Consider the following 11,245-nt stretch of genomic DNA (forward strand, 5'->3'; position numbering starts at 1 on the left):
TCACACATGTCTCCACACAGAAGACACTTTAGTTGAGAATCGAACAAGACAACGTCTTACTGTGAGGCGACAACGCTACCGCAGCACCACCACGATACAATCATCAATAAACAAGTATTATAAACCTTTATATACACTATGTACAATTGACCTGAACAAAGGAGGGAAAAAATTAATAAAATATATGAAATTAGTAACAAAAAATTATAATATTCAATTAATAAAGTATAAAGTTACATATTAATTATTTAGGGTTCATTTTTAATGTCTCAATAAGAGTTTAATTTTTTTCCCAAGGATTGTTTTTCCATGTTTTAGGTAATTCTCGACTCCTTCACCTTGATTTCCAATGTAGTTGTTTCTTCCATCAATCTCAAGAATTCTTCCAGGGTAGGTTCTTATGAAGACTTCCACTTTCTACTTATACATTTCCTTGCCACAGCTAGTATGGACCAAAGTAGGTATAGATCTTTTTTATTCATTCCAATTGTATCATTAACATTTAAGAGGACTAAAGATTTGATTAAAATAAAGGTATCCGTGAATATAGCTTGGAGAAAAATAGTCATTTCTTCCCAGAATTTTTTTTATATTAATATAATCAAAAAATATATGAGACCAATCAGCTTTACAGTTTAAAGAACATCTCCAACAACCAAAACCATATTTTTCCCAGTATTTTTGTCAATGTGCATTTTGCATTGTATCTGATTTCATTAAGTCTTTCATTCCATAAAGTCTGTGCTACACGAAATATGATTCTCTTCATTTTCTTAGCTTCATTCAGTGATCTTGTCCCATAAAACCCATAATCTGTCATGTCCATGTTTAACACTTCAAAATTTAAACAACTTTTAATCAAATCGTGTTTACATACTGCTTTCCAGTTTTTTAATTCTCTCACATAAAAAAAACATGTTCTGTAGTTTCCAGTTCTCTGCATTTATTACATATTATATCCTGTTTTCTCTTGTATGGCATATTTGCCCCCACTGGTAATTTTCCTATGGACAAACTCCACAAAAATCCTTGCATTCTTTAATTATTTTATAATTTCTGTATCTCATCATTATTGCTTTCTTCTTATCCATTTCTAACTCTTTCCGTGGATCCACCAAATAAAAGGATCTCTTAATGTTCACATGCCATTCCTTTCTGTTCTTTATCACATTCTTTTTTAATTTCCACAATACAATTTTACTGTAAAATTCATTCATTTCTTCATTAATACACTTTCACATCTTTTTTCATTTCTGCTTCTTCCCAAATTTCTTTATATTTATAATACATTATTGTTTCTGTCAGATCTTTATTATTTTTCATCATTCCTTTTAGTATTTTACACATACTTAAACAGGCTGCATGCATAATCAGATTTATCTGCCCCAATCCCCCTTCTTCACCTTTCATATATAAAATTCCCCCCTTAACTGGGTTCAGTCTTGACTCCCAAATAAATGAAAACATTGTCTACATAATTTCTTTTTCATATTTCATTGGCATCATATAAACATTTGCAATATAAGCTATTTTACCTATTATTATGCTGTTTATTAAATGCACGTTCTTTTTGTATGAAAATCTACATGTCTTCCAAAATGTAATCATGTTTTTGATTCCTTTAATAACTTTATCCCTTTATTCATGTCTGTATTCTGTCCTTCCAAATACTATTTCTAAAATATCTATACTCTTTTCATTATATTCTGTACCTCCTATAATACCTTTATACCCAAACCCTTTGCTTTTCTCTTTATTTATAATTATTTAAACACATTTCTTCAACTGTGTACTCAGTTTTGCATTATTTTTTCCATCCAAACTTCATTTTTTACTATTACTATAATATCATAAAAGTACACATTATTGGCAACTGTATCTCTTGCATCATTCTATATCCTCCCTTACTTGACATTTTATTAATTTCCATTACTACCATGTTCATGATTATAGCAAATATCATAGACAGCCTTGTTTTATACCACACTCTGTTTTCAAATTTTCCCCAATCCAATCATTTCCTTTCAAATGTACATAATTATTTTCATATACTGATTTAATTACTTGTAATATTTTTTACTTATGTTATATACTTGCAAAATTACCCATAATGCTTTATACATAATATTATCATATGCCTTACTGACATCACCTACCATCTTTTTATTTTACATTGTAGCCTTTTAGTTACTATTCTCATGAAAAGTTTATAGAATGCGTTATTTAGTGTAATCAGTCTCCAGTTTTTTATTTCATCTTTATCTCCTTTCTTTAATATAAATTTTCACACCTGTGCACATTTCATTATACTTAATTCTTCTTTATAGCCACTCATTCATTACTTTTATAAACACCATTTTTTGCCAGTCATACATTTCTTTATACATACTATATTCAATTCCGTCCAAACCATTAGCTCAATTAACATCAACATCTTTCATGATCTCATTCAACTCATTTGTATTTATTTTTCTCTCTAAATATTCATTATCTTCTTTATTTCATTTTTCACTATTATAAATTTGTTCTATGTCTATTTTTTTACTGTATAAATCTAATACATATTCTTTAATTATTTCATGCATTTCTTCTTGCTTTTTAACTTGTTTCCCTTCTTTATTTTTTAATTCTCTTATTGTTTTTCCTTCTTTTACTATCTTACATAAGTAGGATGCTGCATCTTTTTTTATTGAAGCAATATTTTTGCTTACATAGCAATTTGTCAACCTTATCCTGATTTCTTCCATATAATTCTTTTTCTTTTTCATAAAATGATTTTCTTCTCTAGTAAGCCTTTAAATATTTTTGACTTAATATTTTGCATTCCATTTTTTCTTTTCTTTTCTATACATTCGAAAAAAACTTTTTTGTATTTCTTTTTGAATTGCATCCACCATATAATACAGTTTTCATAAAAATCTCTCACACTGATACGTTGTTGCCATAATTCTGTAATTTCTTTTCTTTTTCCTGAATCTGACTCTTTTCCATTTACTCTTTTTATGCCTTTTCCTATTTTAATACAGTCCTCATTTTCATGAATTCTTATCCAAATCGCCACATGATCAGAACCCATTATATTTAATTCCTTTTGTGTGATTTTATTTGCCTTCTAATATCAAAAAATAATCAATTTCTATCTTAATTTAATTACTTTTGCAAGTGCACTTTTTATTTTCCATATTTTTAATTTTCTACCTTTCATAATTTCAGTAATCATTTTAATATCAGAACTATTCTTTTTATTTCTCAAATTACAATTAAAGTCACCTGTCATTATTATATCCATGTTAACACAGACATAATTAGGCATACTTTTAAGTTTGTATAATACTTTTAAACATTGTCTCTCTTTCTTTTTTGTCACATATGCATATAAAGCTATTAGTCTATATCCATAGTTTTTCCATCTTATATCCACTACCGCTATTCGGTCCAGTTTTACTATTGTAATATATAATATTTTTAGATTTTCTTGGCATAGGATACATATACCTGAACATGTTTCTTTACCTGTATTCCAAATGATAGTACCATTTCAAAGTTTTTTTTCTGTTTGCACCCTTTCTTCTTCTGTTAGCATTTTAATGTCTTCTAATACTATTACTTGAGCATCTACTGCAGCACACCACTGTAAAATACCAATTCTTCTCTTAATATTCTTTATACTGTTCAAAGTCAAAGCTAATATTTTCAGCTTTATAGAACAATTAGAATAATCTTTTTATACCTTACATTTATTATTCTAACAACATTTTTTTCTTGCCTTGTACTATACATCACTCTGTTTCTTCTTTGCTTGTTTCATCTGTTTTTCCTTTTCTTTTTTCTTTCTCTTTGTCTTTCCCTTTAAATGTAAATACCAATTCTATGTTTTGTTCTCACTCTAAAGACCATAACCTTGTATGTAACATTAATAGAACCTGCTGGAGGGACAGCTTTGTCTCCCAGAGGTTACCACACCTTTGGAATAGACTCCCACTTCATGTCAAACAGAGCACCTCCTTGGCTCTCTTCAAATGCAATCTGGACGATTGGATGGGTAACCATAAATTCACCACGGGGGTTCCACCTGTGTCTCTCTCAGACAGGGGCAATAGGCACTGATCGTGGAAACAAGAGTAACATGGCTAGGCATGTAAAGGCCCTAGGACCATTAGCCTAGTACCTTCCTATGACCTGTGATCCTATGAGTTATGTGTTCTTATATAACATTAATTTCTAACTCTTATTCTTGTACAATTTCATTTTCATTTTCTTTTTCATTTTCTTGTATTTCTGCCTTACATTCTAATCATAACTGTCCTGTATTACCACATTTCTTACATTTCATTTCACATTTCTTTCCATTATGACCTGTCTGACCACATAAACTTTTTTTGTCACATTCGTTAATTATATGATCACTTTTCCCACAAAAATAACAAGTCTTTGGCTGTTCTCTGTATCTCACAAAACCTGTATTGCCAAGCACATTAATAATACTAGTTATGTGTATCACATTGTCATTTTCCATTTTTTTAAATTATTCCACATTCCCAACCCCCAGTCCATATTCCTGTTTCATTACAGAGTTTAGTAGTGTTCACCACATCTTTACAGATTGTCAACAAATATTCTGTCAGTTATTTTGCTCCCACTTCTAAACTGAATCAAGATTCTTTTTTTTTTTTTTTGTTTGCCTGTAAAAGGCTTGTGCAACATATTCTGACCATGGGAATTCTGCTTTCTTTTTTCATAGATCCTCAAAACATTTTTCATAGCCTGGCCAGTTTCAAAAAACAAGTCATAAAATGCTTCTTTGTTAATTAAAATAACAGCTCTTACATCTTCAGCTTTTACTCCCAGAGATGCAATAACATTGTCCCATACAACAAAATAATTAGAACCACAATACACCAAAGCCAAACACTGGAGAAAAACAGGGCCAGCAGCTCCTCAAATCAACCTTTATTAAAGGATTAAGTGCTTTCATCAGAGTGTAACTAAGACTTCCTCAGAATCCATTACATCTCTCAACCAAACTTGTTTAAATACTAGACCAGTAACAATTCAATAATTAAAAACAATAAAAATTAAATATTCAAATCTTCCTTAAAAAACATCCATTTAAAGTATCACAATACACTAATTTTTATAAAAATTAATGAACATTGCAGAAAAAACATACCATCCTAAACCTTATATGATTTTAAATGTAAAATACTGGCTATAGATATATGATCACCTGGGAAGACATTTGCATTAAACTTAATTTGCCACATCATTTCCTTATATTCAATCAAGTCCTCCCAGGGTTCACCCCTTGCATTCTGAAACACCTGGTAGTATGCTTTATTTCTTTCTTTTATTCGTTTATCTGGAGCTTGATAAGACATTTGAATGGAGAAACTTAGGAGATATTTTGAGGTGAAAATGGACAATAATAGGTTATTTAGAGACTGAGATAATGAAGAAATGCACAAGATTAAGTGACAGCATAAGGAATCTTTTTACAGGAAATAGCAAAGCACCTTGGGAAATGGAATAGGCAAAGGATATGATTTAAATCACTATGTATCAGTGGCTTAACAGTTAACATACTCATCTTTGGTGCTGGAAGCTCAGAACACTGTGGGTTCTATTCCCATACCAGGTAATTGGTTTACTTCTCAAGTACTGACGGTGCAGCATAAGGAAGTAGGTGCTGCACTCCTGAGTGTGACATCATTCAGATGGGATATTAAACCATGTCTCATCTGAGTTAGTTGGTAGTACCTCATGTGGATGTAAAAAAAATATATGTCACTTATAAAAAAAAAAAAGAGAATAGGGGTAGTTCCCTGGAATCCTGGCCAAAATTTCTCCTAGTCAGCATGAAAACAGGACACTGAACTAGTGGGACTAACCTGGTCAATAAAACATAAGTAAGTAAATAAATGAATAAACACAACCAGGAACCATGTATGTATAACACCACTGAAAAAAAACATATGAAGGAACACACCAAGGCAACATAATATCGTTTACTGCTTTCATCTTTAACTAATCAAGTTTCCTTCAGAGTTAATATGCACAGCTGTGACTTAATTACAAATAGAAAAGCTCTTCCCTTATTCATTTCCAATCAATCAGAGGCCAATTTTTCCTTTTAATCTTAACATGCAGTTAATATTAATGCCTCCTTTAGACTTTTTTTTTTGCCAAACCAGTTATTTGTATTCTCATGGGGTATATAAGTCTTCTCCAAAATGGATCTAATGCTGCCATTTGATGAAAGGGATGAAACAATGTTTCTTTTTCCAAACCTATTCTCTAAGCTCCTAATAGGTTGGTTGAAATAAACAGAAGAATTGTCTTGGTTAAGCTACCATCATTGTGCATGTTAGGATGTATTTTGTTTTAAGATACTGACTATGCCAAGAAAATATCTAAAGATTAAGATTAATTATAAAAATAAGGCAACATGTTAAGTAACCATTTTCTAGGATATAATTTACTATATTACTTTGCAAAGCTGTTGCAATCACGGAAGTAAACATGGCTAAAATCATTAAAATAAATAATTGAGTTTATGTCTTGTTTGATTTCAGTTTGTGTCCTATATTTTCTTTATAGCATTGCACATTAACATGAAAACAGAATGGCAGCATGTCAGTTTGGATTCAGGACAATTAAAAGAATGTCACATCTCTGAAAACAAAATCAGAGATGCAGTTTTGCTGAAAAAGCTCATATAATTAGTACACAATTCTGACTGTTCTACCAAAGAACTGACTTTCATAAGAGTCTCTGATACATGCCAAAAAGCATACAATGCTGAAACTCGGGAACCACTATACCACCACAGAATATAATTAGCCTTAAAATCACTGACTCTTGAAGGAAGGGTATTTCTCCTAATGTTGAAATCTCCTTCAGAACATCAGCTAATAATCATTTTCTCAGTTTCCATTTTCAAATGTTAAGCAAGTCAGTGCCTTGAAATGTGAACAGTCTTTAACAATGCTAGATTTGATAGCTGTGCAGTATCACAAAAAAATTGAATTACTTCCACTTCTTCAAATCCATCGAAAGGAGGACTGAAACGTAAGATGGTGGAACTGTTGGTTTTCACCACTCCAGCAGCTTTGATGCCATAGAATTATACAGGTTCCACTGGTTTGGTTGACAAGGAGTATGGCCAACATCTATTTAATTCTCTGCATTTCATTAACTATACAGATAGTTGACAGAGCGATAATCCCTGGGGACGGGAATATTCCCTTTCCCCAGGAATTGTGCAATCTTGGAGTAAGTATATATAATTAGTAGGGATGTGGGAGGATTTTTTTTTTATGTTTTAAGTAATATTTTTATGGGCCAAAAAGCAACCTCAGCGCATGCCCACTAGGAAGTCATCTTTGACATAGAGTGGTTTACCGTCAGGATGTCAACATTTGTGTTAGTCACCCAACTGAAGGTAAATCAATTACATGTAGTTCTGGAGTACCTCACTGATATTGCACAATAACTCATTTCCATTCACAATACCTGTGCTTTTTGTACCTGAACTGTACAATGTACAATATTAATTATGTATTTTGTACAAAGTAAATAATCAAGCCTCTTGAACTTTTGAAGCTGTCATGTAATGTATGTAGTTTCAATCATTTTGCTCACAGCTTAGCACACATTGTAGGCCTTCAGCCATCAAATAATTATTGCCAATGACCTTGGTGGCAGAGTAATATATCTTGCAAGAAACCTGCCCCAGAACCTGTAAGTTGTTAGTTCTAGTTCCAAAAGTCATTTCTGAATAGTGGTATCTGACTATAATATAAATAAGTACTGTGCAGTGCAGGTACATGCTGTGCTATTTTTTCCATTTACACATTAAATGAGACTCCATTTAGCTATTCGGATGCTGTCCTGTTATGTGTCTATGTGGAAGTAGCACTTGTCTTGGCCAGTAACTATTTCCTGACAAAAATTGTAAAATGCAAATGTCCAGGTTGTGTGACACCTAGGCTGTGATATGTATACTGGATGCTACCTTGCAATCATTTAGTTCATTATTTGTTTTATACATATAAAGTACTAAATAAAACTAACTTTTATTTTAATTTATTTTCTTATGTTTTTTTTTCAAAGCATTTGTAATGCTGATGATGATGATGGTAAACAGCTAAGCTCAAAAAACAAACTTCTCTCTCCATCTTATCCTATGGGATCTCCGGGTATTCCCAGGAAGCTGAAAGATACAAGCTCTCTAGCAAGTCCTGGATATACCCTGAGGCTAACAATTGTTAAGCATGCTGGACTGCGTGCATTTTACATTGGTTTGATAACCACTCCCTTCAGCACAGCTACAGCTGTCTCATTTAATGCTGCCTCACTTATCACTTCCTCTGGACTAACAAGAATCTCTAGGCAGTTAGGTGCTGAAGTTTTCTTTAAAAGCCTTTTTTCCTTTTACCTAGGAAACCCTTAGCATAGTGACAAGGTCAAATTACAAAGACATACACATAGATCCAGGGAAAGCCTTTTGCTTAATTATTGGTTTTCAATCTTATAAACGTGAAAGTATTAGCTCTTGTTTGGGGCACCATCCCAAGACCTGCAGCAATCCATGGTGACATCACTTTGTGTGTGTGTGTGTGTGTGTGTTTATGTACATATCTGTGCAATTTGACCTTATTACCATGCTAAAGTTTTTCTATTCCCATAGCCTTGTTGCAGGAGAACTGTTAAATCCCTGGACAGACACAGAGCCAGACCAGGTCCAACCACTTCTTTAGTTCAGAACATGCCCACCGGAGTCAGGAGTTCCTACAATTGTTCCTTCCAACTCTTGACAACGTTCCAAATACAGGACCAAGTTTGTCATCTCTTACTAGAAGACCTGGACAAAACCTCATCTCCTCTTCCCCCCAGTCACTGAATAGGTTGGAAGACCCTCTTTAAAACTATCTAAAAATCAAAGTAATTTTTACAATTTCTACTTAGATTATTATTTTACCTCTGCAAGGTATTCAATTTTGCAATTAAGACACTTTCTATAAAAAAGAATTTTAATAACAAAGAAAATAACAAATTTGTAGTAAGTTGATAATAAATAGACACAGTAGATACAATATGGATAAACAGTAATTGCAGATGTACAAACATTAACAGTAGTAATGAAAATGGGAAGCAGCTAAGACAATGCAGAATATATCATAAACTGTAATAGTTATCAAAATAATTTTGTTTTTTTCCCCCCTTGTATTTGTCTGTTAATATGTAATTTCTTCTTTGGCAGTAGTAACGTGGTCCCAACCATTGTGACATACCTGAGGCAGCGGGCACGTTCTTATTGCTGGCAGCAAAGCGGTAGAACGGTGGATTATCACAGTGCTGTACAACTGGGTTCACTGGGTCTGTCTGTTGTAATTCAAACAGCAGTTCCTCCATTGTCTGCATTGTGTTACTGCGAGATAGATATATCACAACCTTTTTAATCTGAAAAGAAACATGTTTATATATTAACAGATGCTGAGCCTCAAAATTTCAATAAGTGAAATGCATTTGGTCTTTTAATTATATTTGTAGTCATCAAATAACAGCAAATGGATGAAGCACTTCACTCTGCAGAATATGCTTTAAGTATTCGTTACAGTAGCTGTTTTATCCATGCTTATGAGTATGGATAAGAAGTATTTCTAATACACAAACTGGCTGTAATGACAGTTTTAAGACTGTGTAATATAATTTGGGCCCCTGTGAAATTATTTAAATTTCAAATGAGATGTTATGTTACTTTTCAATTATGAATGGAAATAGTCATTTTCATATAGTTCTAAAAATACATAGTTCATGTAGTATATGGAACTTTTAAGATAATTAAATGTTTGCTAAAGGATCAGTAATCTGACACAGCATTTAAAACCAGTTTATAGAAACAAAACATTTTTTTGACTGAATGCGGCATTTTCAGTTTAAAAGACTGATGGAGATCTTTCCTGCCTTTAACTCCATCTTCATGGGAGCTCAACAAGTTATTTCCTGAGATTTTGTTTTTGTAAAGTCAGTTTATAAACTCAGAGTGTTCTGTCTTGAAATGGAAAAGCTGCTAGAAAGAATAATCAGTGAAATTGCTCAGTACAAATTCAGCTTTATAATCGCAACAATAATTATTATCTCAAGTATTTTTGTCTTAAAAAATTCTCTGGTCAATAAATGCATGCTAGGCAAAAAAAAAAAAATCAGATACTAAGATTAATTAAATAGGATAATGACTTTGACTACCACTAGTTAACAATACAACACCGAAACATGCACATAATAATTTAAAACTTAGAACGGTAGGTATACACATTGAATTTCAGTTCTTAGTTAGACAGTTTTTATTACCTCTGAAGTTAGGGCAAATATATTAATTAATTAAATAATAAAATATAATGGCTAACAAAACAGCCAATCGTTTGCATTCCATAATAAGTTTTAAACCTAGGACAAAAACTCGTAAAAAAAGTAAATTTCCTAACCTAAGTGTGAGGTTAGGAAATTAACTTTTTCCACTGTAGTGCGATCTTGGAGCTGGTATATTTAATTTACAGGGGGTGTGGGAGGCAGAGCCCTCCACATGGGGGGCGCAGGGGGGCTTGCCCTCCTTCAGAAACATAATACAAAGTGTGTTTGTTAGTTAGGAGTTGTCATGGGTGGAGAGGATGTTATTTACATATGCATTGTAGTTTTCAATGTTATGAATCACACTTTAAATGTTCTGAATTTTCATTGTTTTGGGATTTAGATGTTTTGGTCTCACTGTTATGAAATTCAATGTTATGAAATTGCAATGTTATGAAGTAGACCCATTAACCTCATGGGTCATTAATTTATGCCTATAGCGTAGACTGCGTTTTCAGAACAGCCACATAAGCACAGTCGGCAAAATTTCCAAAAACAAAGGAATCAATGGCAGTGAACACTGGAAATTGCACAGACAGTGATTTCCTACTGCAACGGGCATTCTATTCCTCAGTACCTTGTGATTTCGACATTTGACTGTCAAGGAATTAGCTCTTGTACACCTCTAAATATTCCTCCCATTTGGTTATGTGTTTGACAAATGGATTTTTAGAAGACACAATAAACATTTTTTTACCAGTAGTTCAATTTTAATCTTTTGTAATGTGCAGTTTTATTTTACAGACATCATGACTGGTTTGACTGGATTTTTTTCCTGTTTATGCACCAACTTGTATGCAACTTTATTATACCATTTATAAAAAGCAGTAAGACT

The 11,245-nt window shown here is 32.4% G+C and overlaps 1 protein-coding gene across 7 annotated transcripts in view; it reads right to left on the reverse strand.

Moving 5' to 3' along the window:
• Positions 1 to 11,245, reverse strand: part of FRY (FRY microtubule binding protein) — a 2,210,679-nt gene that overhangs the window by 518,945 nt on the left and 1,680,489 nt on the right. For all 7 annotated transcript variants that reach the window (XM_044073229.1, XM_044073230.1, XM_044073228.1 and 4 more), the window contains exon 34: positions 9,294 to 9,462. In XM_044073229.1, the coding sequence (XP_043929164.1) occupies positions 9,294 to 9,462 (169 nt within the window). The remainder of the gene's footprint in view (positions 1 to 9,293; positions 9,463 to 11,245) is intronic.

Source organism: Protopterus annectens, chromosome 5.part1 (genome assembly GCF_019279795.1).
Source record: "Protopterus annectens isolate FY-2018-M chromosome 5.part1, PAN1.0, whole genome shotgun sequence".
Taxonomy (NCBI): Eukaryota; Metazoa; Chordata; order Ceratodontiformes; family Protopteridae; genus Protopterus; species Protopterus annectens.